The 25,437-nt window shown below is 42.9% G+C and overlaps 1 protein-coding gene across 2 annotated transcripts in view; it reads right to left on the bottom strand.

The window, feature by feature from the left end:
• Positions 1 to 25,437, bottom strand: part of LOC144595164 (uncharacterized) — a 116,966-nt gene that overhangs the window by 38,628 nt on the left and 52,901 nt on the right. For both annotated transcript variants that reach the window (XM_078402333.1, XM_078402316.1), the window contains exons 2-3: positions 20,923 to 20,981; positions 14,262 to 14,397 (exon numbers count right to left, since the gene is read on the bottom strand). In XM_078402333.1, coding sequence (XP_078258459.1) covers positions 14,262 to 14,336 — 75 coding nt within the window. In that variant the 5' untranslated portion in view covers positions 14,337 to 14,397; positions 20,923 to 20,981. The remainder of the gene's footprint in view (positions 1 to 14,261; positions 14,398 to 20,922; positions 20,982 to 25,437) is intronic.

Genomic DNA, 25,437 nt, shown 5'->3' with positions numbered 1-25,437 from the left:
ATCTGAAGCTGCTCGGTGCTTGCTATGAGGTATTTGCACAGGGGGAGATATACACTGGCCATAGGGAGCTATCACAGGCTTCCCTGCCAAGTTCGAGCATCTGGATGTCATGAGTGCTGTTAGGAGAAAAGCTGAACATCATCAGTCATGTTGGCAATGCTTCAGTAAATCTAAAGGAGCAGTGAGGATCTGAGTGGACACAAGGAACTGCAGATGGTGGAATCTTGAGCAAAAACACAAAGTGCTGGAGTAACTCAGCGGGACAGGCAGCATCTGTGGAGAGAAGGAAGGGGTGACATTTTGGGTCGAGACCCTTCTTCAGAACTTCACAAGGTAGCATCACTGCAGAACATGGATAAGTGATGTTTTGGATCGGAACACTTCAAGGGTCCCGACCCGAAAAGTCGCCTATCTGTGATGCTGCCTGACAATCTGAATCACTCCAGCACTTTGTGTTTTTTGCTTGTAGTGAGGATTTGAAGGGAACATGGAACAGGCCAAGGGGATCGAGGAGTCATAGAGTCATACAGCGTAGAAACGCCCTTTGGCCCAACTTGCCCATGACGACCAACATGCCCAATCTAAACTAATCCCACCTGCCTGCTTCAATCGTATATCCCTCTAAACCTACCTTATCCATGAATCGAGTCCTATCCTGTTCAACCTTTCCCTATGACTCAGTCTATTGAGTCCTGGCATTATCCTGGTAAATCTTCTCTGAACCCTTTCAAGCATGACAACATCTTTCCTATAACATGGTGACCAAAACTGAACACAATGCTCTAAATGCGGCCTTACCAACGTTTTATATAACTGTAACATGACCCCCCAACTTCTATACTCAATACTCTGACTGATGGAGGAAGGCATCTTGTACCACTCTCAGAGTAATTGTCAGCTTTGTCCATTTATCACTCAGTAGCATCAAGACAAATCCCAGCATGATATGGTTCCACTGTCCTTTCTAATCCTATTTTTCTCTCCCTAGATGTTTACTTGAATCAGGTATACGAGAGAGAACAATTGCCCGAGGCATCAAAGAAATGGCAAGCAGTTACATGTGGAACCAGATCTTCAGCTCACAAGAACTTGTTACGACCAAACTCACCAAGCAGAGGCATATCTCAGGCAGCATTCTCATTGCAAATGGTAGCTTACAGTATATGCAGGGTGCCCAGGTCAGGGAATGGCAAGAGAAGGAGCATGCAAGATAAAACCCGCTTAGCGTGACCACAAGTATTGGCATTGGTTTATTGTTGTCACATGCACCAAGATATAGTGAAAAGCTTTTGTTTGCATAGTAACCAATCAAATCAGATAATACTACACATGAATATAATCAATTTAAACATAAGTAAAACTATATTCCGCAATCTGATTTCGTCTTGAGATAAAAAGCATTAAGACTGTAGAATATGGGTTCTCAGCAACATAGCATAACTGTTCCAGAGAAAATGTCCAATATCCACAATGAGGTGGGTTAGAAAATTAGGACTGTAACATAGTTTATAGAAAGACTGTCTGATAACTTGGGGGAAGAAGCTGTTCTTGAGTCTGGTGGTAAATCTGCCAGCAGATCTGGCTCGTCAAGTGTCTGAGGTGTTGCCATCTGGCAGGCAAAAGTTGGCAGCCACACTTTCCATGAAAATGGTTCCAGCTTTGACAGAGACATGTTATAGCCCTGCCTCTAAACAAACCAAACTATTTCCACCTTGCAAAAGAGGTAAATCTGTTGCTACCTTTGGGTCCTCCCACAGATTCTGCACGTTTGCCATATCTGGCTAGGAAACTAAAGGAAACACATCTACCAGGTGGTCAAAGCATGAACTGATAGTGAACCCTTTTCAGCAGTGGTGTACTGGTCCAAGCGCTGGAAGTGTGGGAGAAACCCTGCCAGTAAACGATGGTTCAATGTTTCAATGGCAGTTGGGAGCAGTTACAATGAAACAAATGAATCATGCTCTCTTTGCCGATAAGTCTACGTTTTATTAGTTTTTCTGAGCAACTGTGGCAATCTGCGAACTACCTCATTGGGGACCCTCGGACTATCTTTGGTCGGACTTTATTGGCTTTACCTTGCACTAAACGTTATTCCCTTATCATGTATCTGTACACTGTGAATGGCTCAATTGCAATCATGTATTGTCTTTCCGCTGACTGGTTGGCAAATAACAAAACCTTTACACCTGACAATAAACTAAAACTGAAACTGAATTTACATTTTCTCTGCACTTGGGTCTCAGCCACGGATGTCTGAAGGGCAGCTGTAGCAGCTGACCAGACACGTTAGACATGGTTCGAGCAGAGGGGAGCAGGAGCAGCAGGCACAGAAAGCCTGTGGTGGTGGCTGTGTGGGATTTGAAAGCTCGGGAGGTTTTGTTTGTGGGTCATGTGCTCCTTCCTTCAGCACCTGGGAGAGGTCAGCATGGGAATGGGAGTTCAAGGATTTGGCAACTGGGAGATCATATAGCCCAAGGCCTATATATCGGCAAGACCAAATGCAAACTTGGCAATCGTCTCGCTGTCCCCCGCGGCCTACGTGATCTCCCAGTTGCCAAACACTTTAACTCCCCTTCCCATTCCTATTCTGATCTCTCTGTCCTGGGCCTCCACCAGTGTCAGAAGTGAGGCCAATCATAAATTGGGGGAACAGTACCTCATATTACGCTTGGGTGGCTTACAACCCAGCTGTATGATATTGATTTCTCTAACTCCATGTAATGCTTGCATCCCCTCTCCCTCTGTCCTCCCCCTTCCTAATCGTTGTACTAGTTTTACTGTCATTTGTTGAGTTCCAAGGTGTGTATTAACTCATTGTCACCTATCCCACAGCCAATTATGGACCATGTGGGCTCCACATTTCCCTGATTATCCTTGCTTTGGGCATATCTTTCATTCACTTGTTCTAAGTACTGGCTATATCCCTCGTTCTCCTTTCCTCGCTCTCTCAGTCTGAAGAAGGGACTCGACCTGAAAGATCATCAATTTATTTTCTCCAGAGATGCAGCCTGACCCGCTGAGGTATTCCAGCTTTTTGTGTTCACTATAAATAATGTTTAGTTATGCCCTATTGAAACACGTTACTTTAGTTTTACAACAAGGATACAAACCCTTTGGCCCACGCTGACCATCACACTGTTATCCCACTATCTCATCCACTCCCAACACACGGAGCAATTTACAGAGGCCCATTAACCTAACGCTGTCTTTGACATATGGGAGGAAACCCTATCACCCAGAAGAAACCCATGTAGTCACAGGGAGAATGTGCAAACTCCACGCAGACAGCATCCAAGGTCAGGATCGAACTGGGGTCTCTGGCGCTGTGTGGCAGCAGCTCTGCCAATTGTGTCACCGTGCCAACCTGTGTTGCAGAGCACAATCATCTGTGCATTGTAGGTGGGTTGGTAAGTTCAGCTGGTGCCTTGGGGATGGATTCAGCCCGCAGGTAGCGGGCATGCCCCCCCACCAACCACCTGGTTGTTGTCACATACCCAGGTGAGAAACTGTTGCAGAAGGAGGTGGGAACGGTGGGCTGATTCTGCGGTCATAGGAAGAACATGCAAACTCCACACAGACAGCATCTGAAGTTAGGATCTAACTCAGTTCTCTGGTGCAGTGAGGCAGCAGCTCCACCAGCAGTGCCACTGTGCCACCAAAGTACTCTTGATGTACTTCAAAGACGCCTTGATGTTTTAACACTATTAGAGAACTAAATTAATCCAACAATAAAACATGTTTATGTTATGCTTTTAAGATGGCAACAATGTCCTATGTTCTATCACAGAAGCATTTTAAGCAAAGTTGCTGGTAGGCCATTTATAAGACAAAAAATCTAGCCTAAATGTAGGTTTTAGGAATCTCTTAAAGAAGCAAAGGAAACAGAATGTTTTAGGTAATTCTTGTACTTGGGTCTCGGCACATCAATCACAGCTGCTAATGCTGTGATCAAAAGAACACAGTTCTGAGGACAAGGCTATGGAATGGTGCGCAAACAAAGATAAATAAGAGATTTCGTAAATGAAGTAAATGTGAGTCAGCAAACACAAGGGTTATAGGTGAACAGGATATGAGTTAGATCGGTAGACAAGCGAGGATTATTAAGGATGTATCTAGTCAAGTCTAGAGTTAGTAAAAACACAGATGAGGGTTTCATCAATGGAAAGAAAGCAAGGTGATGTTTTCTAGCAGGGGAAGGGAGAGTTGCTGATATAACAAAGATAACAATGACTGGTCTTAGTGATAGCAGCAATATAAAGTACGGCAGCAATGTATGGGTTGAAGGTCACTTATAACTCCCAGTTTGTAAATATCTAAACCGGATCCAGACAGTCACCAGGGAGAGGGATGGAATCAATGCCTTAGGAAAATATCTAGTGACGGGGATCAAAAATAAATATCTGAACCGAGTTGCAATTATTGTTGGGAAATGCACAGGCCTGATTCAGAGCTGAATCTCTCCAATAACTTAAAAAAAATGTTATTCTTGCACAACCCTTCCAACGAATGGTATTGTTTTGATTCCCAACCAGGTGATAATAAAATCTCAGCTGTGCTCATGGCAAAACAAGATACCATTGAAAAATGTGCCCAACCTGAGCCCAGTGCCCATGGGAGCCATATTGGTGTTAATAATCTGTATAAACACTATAAGGGACAGAGCCCTCTGTACTTTCCAAGGAGGCTCCGTTTTTTCATTGTCTGCAGTAAGATGCTGCAGATGTTCTACCAATCGGTGGTGGCCAGTGCCATCTTTTACGCTGTCGTTTGCTGGGGTAGCAGAGCGAAGGCCTCGGATGCCAACAGAATTAATAAGCTCATCAGGAAGACTAGCTCCCTCCTGGGAGTGGAGCTGGATTCACTGGAGATGGTCTTGGAGGGGAGGATGCTCCTCAAACTGCGGAGCATCTTGGACAATACAGCTCACCCCCTCCATGACACTCTGGTCAACCTGAGGAGCACCTTCAGCAACAGACTGGTTCCACCAAGATGCAGCACAGAACGCCACAGGAGATCCTTTTTCTATGGCTTTCTCTGTGGCTATCAAACTGTACAATTCCTCCCCGTTCTGTTATGGGGTAAACTGACTCCCCCCACCCCCCTCCCCCTCCCCAATCTTTGCGCATCCCCAACCCAGGACTTTCCACTCCTCACTTTAATTTGATGTTTCAATTATCTTGTTGTGTTTTATGACTGTTGGCAGACTAATTTCCCTTTTGGGATCAATAGTTCTATCGTATCGCATGACACCTGGTCTGCAATAAAGGAAAATTAGAGAACAATCTAACAGGATTGACTGTTTCAATCCACGTTTCTCCACATTACACATGTTTACAGCTGCATAGGCTGCAGTATTGGCACATTGTAAGCTTAATAGCATTAATTTAGCCCGAGCTCATTAGGCCAGATCAACCTAGACTCAGCACACTGTCCAGACCTGTAGTCCACAGTGTCCACCTGCCTGAGCTTCCTTTCTCAGCTCACTGGCTGTCAAAGGCTTTCCAAAACATTGTAAATGTCTCTGATAGTCAAAGACATTAAGAATCTGTTCAAATACATTTACACAATTTTAAAATACTTTTTTCAAAAGTAAGCAGATTCATTTATAAACAAATGATTAAGGATAATAAAATAAGTCGTGTTTATATGTACGCACTCCCTCCCCCCCCCCCCCCCCCCCCCACAGGATTGGTGACCCGTCTATTGAAAGGGGTTGTCATTTATATATGGACAGGGACATGGATAGGAAAGGTTTAGAGGGATATGGGCCAAACGTGGGCAAAATGGGCCGTTTATTTCAGGCATATTGGTTTGCATGGACGGGTTGGGCCGAAGGGCCTGTTTCCATGCTATGTAACTCAATGACCTGCCTGCCTAGTGCACAGATGAGGGGGCAGTTGTGAGGTGCTTCTTACCCTCTGTCTGGTGAATCACTGCACTGCTACTGGGCTCAATGATGAGGGCACTCAGACCTCATCCCAAGTTTGTCTCCGACTTCCGTCTTTCACTCTGCATGAGCAAAAATCTGAACTCTGAACAGAGCCGAATTGTCAAAGTCTGATCTCTAAACAGGACAGAACTGGCAACATTTAAAGGAGATGTGCAGGGCACGTTTTTTTTTTACACAGAGAGTGGTGGGTGCCTGGAACACACTGCTAGGGGTGTTAAGGGAGGTAGAGACGAAAGCGGTGTTTAAGATGCCTTTACATAGACTGAACGCCTATGCTCAGCCCGCCTTGGCCGTCGCGATCTCCCTGTTGTCAAACATTTGAACTCGCCTTCCCATTCCCATACTGACCTTTCTGTACTGGACCTCCCCTACGGTCAGAGTGAAGCCAAAGGCAAATTGGAGGAACAGCACCTCATATTTTGTTTGGGCAGCTTACAAACCAGCGGTATTTGATTTTGCTAGCTTCAAGTAACACATGCATTCCCTCACTTACTGTCCCTCCCCCACCATAGTTGTCCTGCTAGTTTCAATGTAGTCCTGCTAGTTTCAATGTAGTCCTGCTAGTTTCAATGTAGTCCTGCTAGTTTCTAGCAGGTCCTTCTGCAGTTGTACAGGGCCCTAGTGAGACCGCACCTCAAGTACTGTGTGCAGTTTTGGTCTCCAAATTTGAGGAAGGATATTCTTGCTATTGAGGGCATGCAGCGTAGGTTTACTAGGTTAATTCCCAGAATGGCGGGACTGTCATATGTTGAAAGACTGGAGCGACTAGGCTTGTATACACTGGAATTAAGAAGGATGAGAGGGGATCTTATCGAAACGTATAAGATTATTAAGGGGTTGGACACGTTAGAGGCAGGAAACATGTTCCCAATGTTGAGGGAGTCCAGAACCAAGGGCCAAAGTTTAAGAATAAGGGGTAGGCCATTTAGAACGGAGATGAGGAAAAACTTTTTCAGTCAGAGAGTTGTGAATCTGTGGAATTCTCCACCTCAGAAGGCAGTGGAGGCCAATTCTCTGAATGCATTCGGGAGAGCTAGATAGAGCTCTTAAGGATAGCGGAGTCAGGGGGTATGGGGAGAAGGCAGGAATGGGGTACTGATTGAGAATGATCAGCCATGATCACATTGAATGGCGGTGCTGGCTCGAAGGGCCGAATGGCCTACTCCTGCACCTATTGTCTATTGTCTATTTCACTGTTCGTATCCCTTTGATTCACTTCGTCCACGGACACAAATGGACCATTGGGGCTTCATCTTTCCTTGCTCATCCCCGCTGGCTCTGATCCCTTCTTTTCACAGCTTTCATTCATTTGTTCTTTGTACATTTTCATACCTGTAGTTTCCCTCTCCCCTGACTCTCAGTCCGAAGAAGGGTCTCAATCCGAAACGTCACCTACTTTTCTCCAGAGATGCTGCCTCACCCGCTGAGTTGCTCCAGCATTTTGTGTCTATCTCTGCCTTTACATTGGCACATGGATATGCAGGGAATGGAGGGATATGGATCACATGCAGGCAAAAGAGATTAGTTTAACGGCATGATGTTTGGCATGGATACAGTAGACTGAAGGGCCTGTTCCTGTGCTGCACTGTTCTATATTCTATGTTCCACCTCAGCAACCAGTTAGCAATTTCACACCCTTTATTCTTTTCAATTGATTTTTCATGTTCAGAATTCTTTCTCTTTACCTAAGCAAATTAGGTATCCAACGGAGAAAATTATCCATAACATGCTTATATACGATTGGCTCCCTGGAGAAATAAAGATGAACTAACGATAAAAATATACCTCCAAAAATATATTGTGCATTTGTTTTGCAGTAATTATAACCTTGCCTGCAGCTGGAGGGGGAAGTTGTGCAGCAGTATGTATGACATGTGATCAGGTAAGACATTAGCTGGTGTACATGGAAGCAAATACTAACATATCTTGGCCAATTCTATTATGCTGTGGCACAATGTATTCATATTGCAACGAGGAGGTTTGGACCCTTTACTTTTCAATGCTCTCTAGAGTCATTGCTCACCACTTCACATTTAATAATTGTGGCTTAAGTGGAGCTGAGTACCGCTACTAACAGATGACAAGTGCACTGCTATTCCATTACTCTGTCCAAAGCAGAAACTGGGATAAATTAACAATGTCACAGAATTCATTAACAGGCAAAAGGCTAAAAGGTCTTGTAGAAACAACGAACTGCAGAATCTAGTTTATAAAAAAAGACACAATTCAACGTGTCAGGCAGCATCTCTAGATCACATGGATAGCTAATGTTGGGGCCGGGAACCTTCTTCAGATATATTGAGGTTGGGGGGGGGGGGGGGGGGGGAGCTAAAGAAAGCTGGAAGAGAGGAGGAGCAGGACATAGACTGGCAAGTAACGATGCATATGAGGGGTGTGGGGGGAGTTGATAGATGGTAGGGTAGCTGATAGGGGGAGCTCACTGGTGCAGACCAGTGACATCGACACCAAGTTTTAGGGTGAAACAACACAGGGTGCTGGAGTAACTCAGCAGATTGAATCAGTTTGAAAAAAGGTCTCGACATCACCTATCCATGTTCTCCATAGCTGCTGCCTGACCCATTGAATTACTCCAGCACTTTGTGTCCTTTTGTGCATTACCTATCATCTGCAGTTCTTTGTCTCAACTAAATTCAATGATAATGCTTTATTCAGTTATAGCGGACAATCGGCAATAATGGACACTACTCTCTTCCCCATGGTCCGTTATAATGAGGGTTTACTGTGTCTCAGTTTAGAGATACAGCGCGGAAACAGGCCCTTCGGCCCACTGGGTCCGCGCCAACCAGCGATCCCCGCACATTAACACTATCCTATACCCACTAGGGACAATTTTTACATTTACCAAGCCAATTCACCTACAAACCTGTACGTCTTTGGAGTGTGGGAGGAAATCGAAGATCTCGGAGAAAACCCACACAGCTCACGGGGAGAACATACAAACTCCGTACTGACAGCACCTGTAGTCGGGATCGAACCCGGGTCTACAGCGCTGCATTCGTTGTAAGGTAGCAACTCTATCACTGCGCCACCATGCCACCCTTGTCTGCAACAGCCACCTCGAGCTTTCATTTTTACATCACTTTAACTCTCCTTCCCACTGCCACACTGGCTGTCTACTCATGGCCTTCTCCATTGCCACTGAATGGGTAAACACAAATTGGAAAAACAACGATTCATATTCCGCATGGGAGAGCTAAAAAACTGAGTAGTGTGAACGATGAGCTTTCCAATTTCAGGTAGACCACACCCCTACTGTTCTCCTCTCTCACACATTTATTTTAATTTTGTTCACCTCAGCCATACGCCCTCCCCTCACCTGGTTCCATCTGCCCATCTAGTTCCAACAATCATCGATCAGCCTCTGTCCCACCCCTATCTCCACGTACTGCTCTATATCAGCAATCCTTCCACTACATTCTCAGTCGTTATGCTGGGATATTAACTCTAAAGCATTGATTTACCTTTTTCTGCCTTCATGGATGCTGTTTGATCCAGTGACTTCTTCCAGCATTTTGTTCTTTAGTTTAGTTTAGTTTAGAGATATAGCACGGAATCAGGCCCTTCGGCCCACCGAGTCTGCACTGACCAGCGATCCCCACACACTAACACTATCCTATACACACTCAGGACAATTTACATTTATACCAAGCCAATTAATCTACAAACCTGTACTTCTTTGGAATGTGGGAGAAAACTGAAGATCTCGGAGAAAACCCACGCAGGTCACCGGGAGAACGTACAAACTCCATACAGACAGCACCCGTAGTCAGGATCGAACCTGGGTCTCTGGCGCTGTAAGGCAGCAGCTCTACCGCTATGCCACCATTCTCTTTCTACTTGATGTAATGTTCAGAGGGGGGAGGGCTAGAGATGGCAAATCTTCCCCTATGTCTAACGTGGGCGTCAGATGCATAAATATGTACATCAGGATCATAAATACACACCTGTTAATTTTTCAGGTACAAATCATCAGGGTATGAGCTGAACAAGCCCTGTCCATTCATATCAAAGCTTTAGTGGGCTAACCAGTGGTCCTTAAACTGTCCGCTAGAATCACTCAACACAATCGGCCAGGGAATAATATGGCCCATCCTGCTACCATCCCTTTCAAGGTCTCATTTGGGTCTATTCTCTGAATCCCTATTCCCAGGCCAATTGGTACAAGAGTCAACCAATCCCCCACCTGGCCAAGCACCAGTGAACTGTAGCAAGGTGGTGGCATCCTACTGAGCCCCATGTTGGCACAACCTAATGAGCAGTTCACTACTCTGACAACGTCTCCCCTGAATCAAAGCTCACAGGTTGTGTGTCTTATTATTATTATTGTTGTCTCCCCACCTGATTCCACCCCACACTCCCAATAACTCCTCTTTCCATAACAAAGACACTCCACCATATACAAGAAACAGTAGATAATTGCAACTCCAACTACACCGAAGTAACAAAGCAGCACAGAAGTAAAATTGCAGATGCTGATATTTCAAGCACACCCTGCTTATATTTTAAAGATGCCTGAATCGATTGGAATCACATTCACCACCCTAAACATTCAGTCATTCCACCAATTATGGTGGAAGGGTGGAAGTTGGAAAGACTGCAGAGAAAATTTTGAGGATATTGCCAGGACTCGAGGGCCCGAGCAAAAGGGAGAGGTTGAGCAGGCTAGGGCTCTATTCCTTCGAGCGCAGGAGGATGAAGGGTGATCCTGCAGAGGTGTACAAAATCATGAGAGGAGTAGATTGGGTAGATGCAGAGAGTCTCTTGCCCAGAGTGGGGGAATCAAGAAGCAGAGGACATAGGTTTAAGGTGAGTGGGGAAAGATTTAATAGGAACCTGAGGGGTAACTTTAAAAACAAAAAGGGTGATGGGTGTATGGAATGAGCTGCCTGAGGAGGTAGTTGAGGCTGGTACTAAGCACCTTTAAGAAAGATTTAGACAAATACATGGATAGGACAGGTTTAGAGGGATATGGACCAAATGCAGGCAGATTTGTCAGGTTAGATAAGGGGGAAGTGCAGCGAGACCTGGGTGTCCTTGTACACCAGTCATTAAAGGTTGGCGTGTAGGTACAGCAGGCAGTGAAGAAAGCTAATGGCATGTTGGCCTTCATAACGAGAGGATTTCAGTATAGGAGTAAAGAGGTTCTTCTGCAGTTGTATGGGGCCCTGGTAAGACCACATCTGGAGTATTGTGTACAGCTTTGGTCTCCTAATTTGAGGAAGAACATCCTTGTAATTGAGGCAGTGCAGCGTAGGTTCACGAGATTGATCCCTGGGATGGCGGGACTGTCATATGAGGAAAGATTGAAAAGTCTAGGCTTGTATTCGCTGGAATTTAGAAGGATGAGAGGGGATCTTATAGAGACATATAAAATTATAAAAGGACTGGACAAGCTAGATGCAGGAAAAAATGTTGCCAATATTGGGGGAGTCCAGACCAGGGGCCAGGGGTCTTAGAATAAAGGGGAGACCATTTAAAACTGAGGTGAGAAGGAACTTTTTCATCCAGAGAGTTGTGAATTTGTGGAATTCTCTGCCACAGAGGGCAGTGGAGGCCAAATCACTGGATGAATTTAAGAGAGAGTTAGATAAAGCTCTGGGGGCTAGTGGAATCAAGGGATAAGGGGAGAAGGCAGGCACGCATTATTGATTGTGGACGATCAGCCATGATCACAATGAATGGCGGTGCTGGCTCGACGGGCCGAATGGCCTCCTCCCGCGCCTATTTTCTATGTTTCTATGTGACGAGTGTAGATGGGACATATCGGCTGGTGTGGGCGTTGGGCTGAAGGCCTGTTTCCACACTGAGACTAATATGGCTGCCATTTGCAGCATTTACAACACACATTGTGGTTAATCCTTCTTTCACAGCAACTCCCAGGTACTCCCAATTTAAAACCTAGGCTATAAGGGCATAAGAAGCCAGGAGCATATTCAGCCCTGACACCTGCTATCTGGTTAGTCCTTGTATTGCTGTTTCTTTGTTACTACTGGATGGAAACTCTCCAGTGAGTCTCTGCAAGTACCTTCACTACAAGGACCACAACATTTGAAAAATATACCACCCCACCATCTTCTCGAGCAATTGGAGATGGTCACTTTTCATAGAACTTGCCAAGTGCATGCACCTTCTAAGAGAGAATTAACAAAGAAACGATCATCAAACACAAAACCACATCTGACAGAGAATTCTGATAAAGGCAATAGACAATAGACAATAGACAATAGGTGCAGGAGTAGGCCATTCAGCCCTTCGAGCCAGCACTGCCATTCAATGCGATCATGGCTGATCACTCTCAATCAGTACCCCGTTCCTGCCTTCTCCATACCCCCTCACTCCGCTATCCTTAAGAGCAAAAGAAAGAAAAAATAATCTAGTCTTGGATTCAGGTAAAACAGAGAAGAGAGTATCTTTACGTACCACGTCACCAATATTTTCAAATAAGGTAGACAGAATATGTTCAAATGTTGCCCTTCAGTTGAGTCCAAAGTCCAAATGAGACTCACAGTCTCATTCATCATGTGTTTCCTGTAGACCAGGGGTTGCACTACAATGGAAATGCACAGTCAGCGTGCATTCCAAGATTTCTTAAAATGAGGAAGTTCTGGCTGGGCTTTAATTAACTTATTTCCAGGGGTGTTCCCCATCTGCCCTTTCCCGGTGGTGTGACTGAATGAATCAAATATATGTTTAAAAAAAATTTAAACTGCAGATGCTGGAAATCTAAAAAAGAGAAATGCTGGAAATACTCAGCAGATCCGACCGCAAATGCGGGAAGAGAAACAGATGAGAAACAGACGAGTTCTGACAAAGGGACCTAAACCCTGTCACATTGACCTGTTTCCCTTCCTGTAGATGTAGCCTAATCTGCTGAATTGACAGCATTTTCTGTTTACATTTTAAATGTAATATAGGCTGTTAATGAGCATTGTCTGAAGAGGAGGTCCGATCCGAAACATCGCCTGTCCATTCGCTCCCCAGATGCTGCCTAACCTGCTGAGTTCCTCCAGCACTTTAGTGTCTTGGCTGAGATTCCAGGCTCCCAGCTGGCCGCATGGCAGAAGCTCCCAGACGACTCTGGCCTGTAGGAAGCCGAGACGACCCCTGCTCATCCCCTGTAGCCGAACGCAATATCCTGTCGACTGCAGTCTGCGGCCGAACGGGTCCCTGCTCGTACCCCCGCGGTACAGAGTGAGTCCCAGTGGGCCACGACCTATAGGAGGGAGGCCGAGCCAGCCCCTGCTCATCCCCTGTAGACCAGAGACCGGGAAGATGGAACCAGCGACGCCGACAGTCATGACGGGCGAGGAGCAAGACTGGCAGGAGAGGGAATCGAGTTCTGGCCTACCGCGTCCTCAAGGTTGGCTGCGGGAGGCACCCATGGGGCACAAAGGAGGATGGGTGAGGAGAGGGATGGCGGTTCGCTGGACGATTGACACGTCCAAGGAAGGTGACGACTGGAGGCCTGCAGCTAGGGTTGCCAACTTCCTCGCTCCCAAATACAGAACAAGGTGACCTCACCCAGCCAACAGACACATGCTCCCACTCCACCAATGACAGCCGCCCAGGCCGGGAGATGGGTTGCTACGCAACCTCCGTTAGGCGGCGCCCAGGCCTCCGGACCTAGACTGTCCGGAGTTAAAATGTCGGAAACCTAGAGTGTCGGGACCTAAACTGTCGGGACCTACAGCGTTGGGGCCTACAGTGTCGGGGCCTACAGCGTCCGGGCCTACAGCGGGGGCGGGGGGGGGTTGTAGGTACGAGACAAATTAATTTAGCCCAAAATACGGGATGTCCCGGCTAATACGGGACAGTTGGCAACCCAACCTGCAGCATCCTGGTGCTTGCCTGGAACGGACTGTGAAAATGGTGCCAAAACCTGACACCTGGTGCCAAAACCTGACACCTGGTGCATGCGGGCTCAGAACACTCTTTCTGTACACTCTGCTAATCGAGGTTTGTGCTTAGGTATGGCAATACCTTTCTGGACTGTATGTAAGAAATTAATCTCACTGTGCATTTCCACGTGTGACAATAGAGGCACCATTGAACCATTGAGCATTTCGAGAGTCTTGTGTCTCCACTGAATGTAGTTTAAAGCTTTGGACTTTGTCGATTGTGTTAGTTGATGAACTGCTCAGTCTGTGTTGCAACAGTGTTTTAGTGTGGAAGAAAGACACAATGGAAATGCTGCCTGGCACTGTAAGGTTTTTATTTAAAGCAGTGTCCCATTTAGTTTGAATTAGCAACTGCACTCCAGCATGTAAGAAAGGGATAGTTAATCGCTTACCTGCTGGGTTGAAGGACTGTCTTCATTCATGTTAATCCCCTGCTGCCTGGAGGCAATTTCACATTGGTGTCCCATACTTTTGTTCACCTTCTCCTTCCACCTTTGTGCCTTGGTACTTACATCTTCAGTAGTACATCTGCTCAACAAAAACAGATGAAAGTATAACCATAGAGATCTGTTGCTGTTCCTTGGCTCAGACCCACTTCCCTACAACCATGACTTTGCACTGTGTTAATTCCAAGAACACAGTGGTTAACTTCACAAAGGTGTCTTTATGTGCAGTGAACTCTCACTGTGGCCTTTACAAATGTTCGTTAATCCACTCTCTTTCACTGTATCACTCCATGATACCATCTTATTGTCCATTCATTGAGGTGGATGGTGACTCAAGGACTGCTCTCTTGTTGTTGGTGGAATGGTTCGCCTGTTATCAGGAAGCTGAGCCATCCTACCAATGGCTATAGAGCAGTCCAGGGCTACTATCCACCTCACTGGAGACCCTCAGACTATCTTTAATCGGACTTTACTGGACTTTATCTTGCACTATACGTTATTCATGCATTTATCATGTATCTGTACACTGTGCATGGCTCAGTGGTAATCATGTATTGTCTTACCTCTGATAGACTCAAAAAGCTGGAGTAACTCAGCGGGACACGCAGCATCTCTGGAGAGAAGGAATGGGTGACGTTTTGAGGTCGAGACCCTTCTTCTTGTCTTATCGCTGACTGGTTTGCATGCAACAAAGCATTTCGCTCTAACTCGGCACACCTGACAAACTAAACTAAACTAAATTTTCATGCATGTTAGCAACAGCTTTCACTCACACACCTACTGATATGCCTCAGGGAGTCTTCTTTGATCATTTATTACTCATTCACTCACACATTCCCTCCAATATCGAGCCAGATCACCCTTGATCTGACCTGCCAGCCCTGTTTGCCCTTGGGGCTTATCATGTGGCTCAGTGCAATTGTCATCAAGAATTGGCTGCCAGAATCACTCTCAGATGGAGAATCCTGAGGCTCCACACCTGCACCACCCTGGTTACGCTGTCAATGATCTTTGACATTCTTTATATTGACCTGCATTAATATAGTCATTTGTAAAACCTTTGTCAGTATTTACAAATTCTTCCCTGACCACATACTACCTGCCATCTGCTGATTCCTGTCATCCCACACTATCGTCTTTGTAATCCTGGACGATATACCCATTCTCTTTACTTATTTTGTTCAAAACTTTTTTTTTTTTTAAATTTCATTAACAAAGCATGATGTTTTTTAGAGGGAACACATTCTGTTATGACACTTGTCAAGTTGTTTTGAAATATCCATTATCTTTTAACCCAGAGAGACACATGATGATTCATGAAGCAGAATAAGATCGCCATTACAAAATATTTTGCCTGTAGATTATGGCAATAATTTCCTGAACTATATTGACAATTTTAAGTGCACCTTACAAACAAACGTCCAGTGGACAAGTTCATTTTGCAAAAACCTTTACCATTTCTAAGTGAGGTTTGTCTCAATATATCTAATGATTTTGCATTTAGAGAATTTCAAAAGTTTTAAAAAAGGTTGTGCCAACCAATGCTTAAAAACTGACATTGATTTTTATCATTGATAATCGTAGATGAAGATTAGGATCTTCCTCCCACACATTCACTTGGATCTGCGGCTCTCATTTGAAGGGGATGTAGTTTTTCAAATGTATGACTTATTCTGGTCGACAATCATTTCCTGTTACCACCTCAACTGTCAGCTTCTGTTTTTTTTAAAGCAATATTTTGCATTGCAAATGTGTTTAAAATAGATTGGGTAAGTAAGTAAATATGCCTTTTTGTCCTTGGTCTCCTCCATTGTCAGAGCGAGGCTAAATGCAAATTGGAGCAACAGCATCTCATATTTCGCTTGGGCAGCTCACAGCCCAGTATGAATATTGATTTCTCTCACTTCAGGTAGCCCCGGCATTCCTGCTCTCTCTATTCCTCCCCCAACGAAGTCGCACTAGCTTCTCATTTTCACCCAACAAACAGTTGGCCTGTTTCCTTTATCATCGTTACTTTTTTGCACATCTTTTATTCATTGTTCTTTATCTCTCCACATCACTGTCCATATCTCTCATTTCCCTATCCCTAACCGGTCTGAAGAAGGGTCTCGACTCAAAACGTCACCCATTCCTTCTCTCCAGAGATGCTGCCTGTCCCACTGAATTACTCCAGCTTTTTGTGTCTAAAAGATATTACTTTCTCTGTTGGAACTATCACGCCGCCACTTTTATTTCCTTCAGAGTATTTCAGTTCAAGTGCATTGGGATCAATAGATTGTAAACAAAGACCCGATCGCATGTTTCTGCAACAAATATTTTTCAAATGCCCATAGTCTAGTATTAGTTATTGTCAGAATGATGAAATCTAACGTGCATGCCCAGCTAATAAAAGCTCATCAATATTTGCAAAGAAAATGTAAACCTAATGTAATTAAACAACTTAAAATGAACTGAATTTTAAAAAAGCTGATTAGTTACGACATATTAGATACTTATTTGTGACCATTATTGTAAGTCACAAGGATAATGTGCAAAATACAATGTTAATACTTATGTTTTTGAAAATAATGGGTATTCTGCTTTTATGTGGGTGTGTCTTATGCCAGAGCTTCTGGAGTAATGAATAATCTGTTACTAAGGGAACAAAATGATTTATTACATTGTCAAGGAAATTTGAGCCTACTTTATTGGCCCTGGAATTACTCCTAGTAGCCAATTGGTATAATTTCATAATTTTCACACTCTTTTGTTCCAAATTTAGAGATACAACATGGAAATGGATCCTTAGGCCCACCAAGTCCAAGCCAAACATCGATCACTCATACATTAGTTCTATGTTATCCCACTTTCACATCCTACGCTCGAGGGGTCATTTATAGAAGCCAATGAACCTACAAACCTGCATGTCTTTTGAAATGTGGGAGGAAACCGGAGCGCCCGGAGACAGGGTGGCCACGCGGTCACAGGGAGAATGTACAAACTCCGCACAGACAACACCCATGGTCAGGATCAAACCCCGATCTCTGGCGCTGTGAGGCAGCAGTCCAACCTCCGTGTCAATGTGCCGTATAAATGTTGAAACTTTTCTGCATTTCCCATGCCAACCCAGTGCTTCATTCCTGTGTCATATGAAGCATGCCTTCTTTTTAATTAATAATAATGCATCTTAATCAATTAAGGAATTTGTGTGGCTCATAAATTGATATACATTTATGTTTTTTGATTGACATTTTTAATTTGAAATGGACATTTGTCATAACCAAATTTCTAAACCTTTGATCCCAAAGTGACTAACCACATCCCACACAGATGCTTGATAAGTACCCTGTTATCTGCATCTCATATCAGTGAGATTTCTCTCCTGAATTAGGCCATTTAAATGTACCACTCTTCCACTAATGCTCTTTATAATGTTTATTTTCCAATTATCTCCATCAACACAGCTTACATTTAGATTTATATTTTTTAGATTTAGAGATACAGCGCAGAAACAGGCCCTTCGGCCCACCGAGTCCGTGCTGCCCAGCGATCCCCGCACACTAACACTATCCTACACCCACTAGGGACAATTTTTACATTTGCCCAGCCAATTAACCTACAAACCTGCACGTCTTTGGAGTGTGGGAGGAAACCGAAGATCTCAGAGAAAACCCACGCAAATAAATGGGTGACAACATGCACAAGGCCCATTTCCTACAGAAAATAGTCATGAGCAGCATTATGCCATGGTAGCATTCATAATTACTTTATTGTATTCAGTAAAGTTAGTAACATGTACTGTTACTTCTAACCAAACATCTTCTCTTTAAAACAGACAAGACTCGACGAGCAACGGTGACTGATCCAATAATACATCTAAGATCAAACATCTTATTACACATTGTTCTTAAATGTATATTTCAATTCAGCATTTGATTCTGCTTTCCCTATAAAAATATACAACAAACCCTAACCACAATACCTATCTACATATTTTAACTTATTCTATCAATTAACTGTTTGCAGATATCAATGCAAATAACAAATTATTTAAAACACACACATACTTGCAATTAACACTTGCATAGATTTATACAATTAACAACAATAAAGGCTATTCTGATTCTGATTCTGACAATAAATTTAGACGAATATGAATCATGCCCTCTCAACTAAACTATCACCAAATTTAACTCAACAAATAAATCCGATAAATGGGCCTCCAGTAGGCTTCACAACCTGCACAAAAGTGTCTGTGTAACAATAATGAATGTATTATACATTTGCATTTCTAAACATGAACATTAAATTCCCAGTCTTAACATAGAACAATAAACCCATTAACTACAATAATAATTGTACGTTTTTTCCAAGATACTCTTGAGTATTAGACCAATTTCCCTCCTGGGATAAGTAAAGTTCTATCGTGCCATATTATATTGTACCGTTTATTGAAATGAACAACATTCAACTAGCACTAGTTGCTGATACAAGAATATACCATGGGGTGCACTTGGTTCTTAAAGACATCCATTCACTATATAGATTATGTTAACATTTGATTAAGGCTTGTTATGTTGTTATTTTGTCCTGAGGCTTGAACTCAAGTCTACGGAATGCAATAGTGGCAACTATATTGCAAGCCTCTCAAGGAGGATTTGTCTAATGTTGGGGTACAGTTAATAATAATAAATGTACACAATGTCTACGGCAAATATCGTACATCAAAAAATATGTGTTCTTTTATAAAAAGTCTTTCGACCTTACACTTGGCCATTCCCACATAAATCACGCCTAGATATTACTAGACTTGAAACAGGAACCCCTTCATATGTTCTCCAAACAGATTTAGTTTAGTTGAGAGATACAGCGCAGAAAGAGGCCCTTCGGCCCATTGAGTCCGCGCCGACCAGCGATCCCCACACACTAACACTACCCGACACACAAGGGCCAATAAATTTTTTTACCAAGACAATTAGCTTACAAATCTGAATACCTTTGGAGTGTGGGAGGAGACCGGAGCTCCCGAAGAAAACCCACACATGTCACAGGGAGAACCTAAAAACTCCATACAGATAGCACCCGTCGTCAGGATTGAACCTGGGTCTCTGGCACAATAAGGCAGCTACTCTACAGCTGCGCTACCGTACCACCCTTTATGTTACATTTTCTGCTCTTTTTGTACCTGGAACATAGCTTATGGCCATCTTCGTAAATTGTGGTTCTATAATAATCATCGATAGATAAATAATGATAAAGGTATCTGAGATTGTACAGGAAATTTTGCAGAGTAGTTATGTAATGTTATGTATCTATACACTGTAAATGCTCGATTGTAATCATGTATTTTCTTTCCACTGACAGGTTAACATGCAACAAAAGCTTTTCACTGTACCTTGGCACACGTGACAATAAACTATACTGGACACATGATCGAGGTCTACTCCAAGAATATGGAGAAAGTCACAGAGTATCATTTGGACAGGCAAAGGTCACTTGGTTTAGTTAACTCTTTTATCATCTTAAACACTTCATTGTCATTTTACCAATAATCACCCACAAATGTTTACACACCTCTGTCCCTTAAAACCTGAATGGTTCTCGGGGTGATTATATGCAGCATCCCATGCTCCAATACGGATTTATTTTTAATTACAAAGTGATGACGTTTTCTATTTGAGAGAGTGCTGGTTGCATTTCTGGTGAAGAGATAAATACTGGGAGTTGCTACTGGGTGGAGGGGAAAACAGGGAAAAATTGCAGGTGCGGTGGGGGGGGGGGGGGGGGGGGAGGGGGGGGCACACACTTCCTCTTCCTGTCTCAGATGGATTAAAAGGCAAAACCGTTGATATTAAGAAACATTTTATATTCTAGCAGGAGGTTTAAGTCATCTAAACCTTTTGCCACTGTGAGGAGGAACCAGCTTGAAGTTTAACAGTAGTAAGGAATTTATAAAGGATTAAAGGATTAAAGGAACGAATATTCTTTGGAACAGGGCAGCCAATATTGGCCTCTGTCGTCATTTATATATGAATGATATTTATAAAGTATCAACTTTGGCTCTTTATTAATGCTAAGATTCCACAAAATATATAGTGCTCACAAAGGCTATCATATGCCATTTCACATTGTGGAAGTATTTTCTTTCTGCTGGGCTTCCCACAGTTTGGATTAAACCAGCATCTGCGGTTCCCTTTTACACACTCAATGTTTCCATCTGGCCTTCATGTGCTTCTCACTCCAGCCATCAAATAAGGTTTGGCAGAAACAAGGAAACAGTCGTAAGTGGTTTTGAGGGACAATGATTAGGAGATGGTAGCAATTGGGCAGTGGGGTGGCCATTTTATGTCTGAACAAAATGCAGTCCATTAAGTTTAATAGTTGCTTCATCACTTCATAATACTTTGCCATTAATTAATGGCATGTTGTTGGTTATAATTGTAAAAAAAACTGTTTGCAACATATAACTAAAGTAGAGGTATAACCATTCCAAGACTTGTTCCATCCTTAACAGTTAAAGTTTTCTGCTATTTTTCCCCAAACCACTTTCCCTCATCCAAATATTTAATTCAATCATGAAGGTTAGTACATTATCGATTTTCACCACAGAGATTGGAAGTGCACTGACCTGACTCCACACAAAGGCTGCTCTACATGCGTTTCTGCATCTCTGTCCTCATGACGCAGCTGTTGACAAAGAAAAGGATTGAGAGATTTATTGATAAAACCAGAAAAGGTTGAAAGCATTCAGAAGGTCAGGCAGCATCTGTAGAAAGAAAGCAGTTAACATTTCAGGTCTGGGGCCCCTTCATCAGAATTGTGAAGGAAAGAAAATTAGTTCATTTTCAGCAGCAGGAAAGAGTCCATTATAAAGGATGAGGTTACGGGTACTTAGAAGTTTATGATAATGAATGAATGAATGAATACGTTTATTGGCCAAGTATGTGCATATACAAGGAATGTGCCTTGGTGCTCCTCTCACAAATGACAACACAAACATACAGTTAACAATTAAGAATAGAGCATAAACACATCAAAACAAAAAGGATACAGCATTACGGTCTAAACATGTGGGTGAAAATAAACCAGAGCAAAAAAGAGACTACAGACTTTAGTTATTGAGTAGAACTACTACTCATGGGGAAAAAAGCTGTTTTTATGTCTGGCTGTGGCTGCTTTGACAGTCCGGAGTCGTCTTCCAGGGGGAAATGTTTCAAAGATTTTGTGGCCAGGGTGAGAGGGGTCAGAGATGATCTTGCCCGCTCACTTCCTGGCCCTTGCAGTGTACAGTTCGTCAATGGGAGGGAGGAAGGTTGCAGCCAACATAAAATAGGCTGAAGTCAGCATGGCTTTGTGAAGGGGAAATCTTGCCTAACAAATCTCTTGAAATTCTGTGAGGAAGTAAATAACACGACAGACAAAGGAGAGTCAGTGGATGTTGTTTACCTAGATTTTCAGAAATACTTTGATCAGGTGCCGCACGTGAGGCTGCTAAAGAGGATGAGAGCCCACGGTATCAAAGGGCAGATGCTCGCATGGATAGCAGGTTGGCTGGATGGGAGTGGCAATAAAGGGGGCTTTTTCTGGTTGGCTGCAAGTGATTAGCAGAGTTCCGCAGGGGTCGTTGCTGGGGCCATTGCACATTATTTATTAATGATTTGGATGAGGGAATTGAAGGCTTTGTGGCCAAGTTTGCAGATGATACAAAGATAAGTGGAGGGGCAGGTAGAGAAAGCAGAGACTCTGCAGAAAGACTTGGACAGGTTAGGAGAGTGGGCAGTGAAGTGGCACTGGTCAGACCACATTTGGAGCATTGTTAGCAATTTTAGGCACCATATCTGAGGATATGTTCATGTTCCAGTCTCAGTCCAGAATGAGCTGCCAGAGGAGATAGTTGAGGTAGAAACCATAACAATACTTTATAGATATTTTGACAGGTTCACGGATAGGAAAGGTTTAGGGGGATATGGGCCAAACGCGGGAAAGTGGGACTAGTGTAGATAGGACACCTTGCATGGGCAAGCTGGGCCGAAGGGCCTGTTTCTGAGCTGTATGACTCTATGACGTTAAATGGTAAAAAAATGTATGTAAATATACTGAGCATTTGTAATGAGGCGTTAATGACAGTAGCCAGAAACTATCGTGATAGCTATAATCTGCAGAGAAAAATTAAGTAAAATTGAACAATTAGGTAAATATAGTCCTATATATATATTACAATAACTAAAACAAAGTTAGAATCAAGTTCAGAATAGTTTAAACATCTGAAACAAGATCAAGCCAGACAAGAACATCTACAAATATTTTAAGCTGAAATACACTGCTTAAACTGAAATAAAAGCAGACAGTGCTGGAAATATTCAGCGGGGCAGGCAGCATCTCCAGAGACAGTAATAGAGTGAATGTTTCAAGTTGATGATCTTTCATCAGAACTGTTCTCATGAAAGATCATCAACCTGAAACATGAATTCTCTTCCTTCTTCACAAATTCTGCTTGACCAGTATTTCCAATACTTTGTGATTTCAGATTACTGCAGTATTTTGCTTTTGCGAACCGATTATTCACTATTTGAGAAAGAGAGTGATTAATGGTTGGCTGTGTAAAATATATGCTGGAAATGGCCACTTCCTGATCACGTCCTGAGTCAGTCTAAACAAAATCTCAGTTCTGATGTGTTTCCTTCCAAAAGATCAGTAAGAATGACATCACTTTATTGACGAGCAATTGAATAACAATACATGCTTCTGGTGTCCGTGGTATTGAAGTGGCCTTCCACCCGTTGCCTGTGGGTGTCTTTGGCCCTTCATAGCATAAAGTGACCCTTGAATTATATGCAGATGACGGAGAGAAGGGGACAGGAGGGGGAAGAGGGCTTGTGGGGTAAGGGAGGTTGAGGGGATAGGGAGGGGGAGGGGGAAGGGGGTGGGAGGGGAAAGGGAGAGGGAGTTGAAGGGAGCAGGAGGGAGAAGTGGAGAGGGACGGGCAAGTGTTGCTTTCCTAGAAAATGAGCAGCCATGGCTGTATATTCTGCTCATGTCACGAAAATAAAGGTCTGAATCGGCACTGAAAAAAATGTGTTGAATTACCTAGCTCCTCCACATATTCCATGAGAGGGAATTTTATTCCATATCTCAAATCTTTAGACAGTGATTTGTGAATTTGGTGAGGACAATTTTTCCAGCCGAACAGCTGTAATGTGGGGTTTTCCAGTGTACTGTTATAAACTGTCTACGTGACAACAACTCAGAAGATACCTAATTATTTTGAATTAAACAAAGATAAAACCATTAATGCTTCACTTCATCACAATAGACACTTGGTTCCCTGGTTCCTGTACAGTCACATTAAAACCCACGCATAAGCCTGAATAAGGGCTGGTTTAATAGGCTGATATCCATTGCCTCATAGCGCTGTTAAATCTGTGAACATGAATAAGGTGACATGGTCAACAGTAGAAAATATTAAAATCAAGAATCTAACAAGTGTGTGCAAGTACAATCTAATTATAAACTGTATTTATTTATTCTACACTTCATGCTGCATAATGTAAGACTTCATGTCAATTAAACTTTCCTCTGCTTGCAGCCAAACTAGATTTGAATAACAAATAACAATGACTGCGACAAGTGTTCATTGTAACAGTAGTTCATGAAAATTGTAGACGTGTCACAGGGCTGTTGAGGTGTGGGTAATTCTGCTATAATACATTCCTAATGAACCTTGTGTTATAGAAAAATGTTTGTGAAAGCAATTGTATCAATGGGGAACGGGGGGGGGGGGGGGGGGGGGTTTAGGGGCTGGAGAGTTTCAGACTCACAATAACAAAGTTATTGCTCCCACAGGATTTTCGAAAATAAAGGTCTGTTTAGTACTACAAGATTAGTTTTGTTTCTGCAAGCTAAAAAATACTGAAGGCTGTATGTTGTATTGCTTAATGGAGTAAAGTTATACAAGTGTCAATGGAGGTGATTCTTGTGGCCACTGTGGTTAGTTGGCCACCTGCACCCCTAGTAGTTGGTAGTGCGGAGAATGCTGCAAATAAATGAGACATTTTAAGGGGTATGGGGTATTACCTAGAGGCATTATAACACATCCAGCCAGTACCATTTAATTGTGTTAATGGAAGATAAAATCAGGCAGTAGGCAGAATAGGCTACCACTCAGATCACACCAGCTTCTTACGAGAGGAGAGCATTTATGTATGTGTGTGTGAGTGTATGTCTGTGTATATCATGCATACTGTACATGTAGAGAGAATGAAGCAGGATATACATATACATGTATATGCAAATATACATATTTATTTATCAACATTAGTTTCTTACTGGAGGAAAGAATGTGTGTGTGTACGTGCGCTTGTACATGCATGTGTTTATGTCTGTGTGTAACATGCATACATGTCGAGAATGAAGCAGAATATACCTATTTATCTTCATTTCTTTAACTTTTTGTTTTAAAGATTATTAATACAATTTATATTTCTGCATGGAAATAATTATAAGTACCATGTTATTGTTAAAGCTATGTATGTATGAATTCAAGCCAACTGTGTCACATGCATGAACTAACAACCAGACAAATTCTAATGACTGAAGCCTAAATTCAATGTCTATTAATAGCTGCGGATGCTTCCCACTGGAGAGGAGAATGTCCTGGGGCATACATTTGATGGTTGGCCTTTGCCAAGAGGCCTACCCCCTAACTCTAAGATATCGAAAACAAATTCTAATTCTTGCAGTTTAATTGCAGTTTTGGTTTTACGATCAATAAAATTCTCAGCTTGAATATTTTTCAAACAACAAATTAAACCAGTTTGTGTTTGAAATCCTAGAGATATGGGGGGGGGGGCGGGGTTCTAGGCGTTGGTTAACCATCGATTTTACAGCCATGAGCCTTCACTTCTCCAGTGGGAATTATCCACAGATATTAATAGACATTAAATTTGCTCTTCAGTCAATAGAATTTGTCAGGTCGCTAGTTTGTGAAGGCACACTGCTGGTTGAATGAAAAAATAATTTCAACAATAATATCGTACTTATAACTTATTTATTTGCATTAAAGATAAATTGTATTAATAACTTATAAATCACAATCAGTTAGATAAGTGAAGATATTTATATTGCTTCCTATTTCATTCTCTCT

Source organism: Rhinoraja longicauda, chromosome 1 (genome assembly GCF_053455715.1).
Source record: "Rhinoraja longicauda isolate Sanriku21f chromosome 1, sRhiLon1.1, whole genome shotgun sequence".
Lineage (NCBI taxonomy): Eukaryota > Metazoa > Chordata > Chondrichthyes > Rajiformes > Arhynchobatidae > Rhinoraja > Rhinoraja longicauda.
This window is presented reverse-complemented; position numbering and strand designations above follow the sequence as displayed.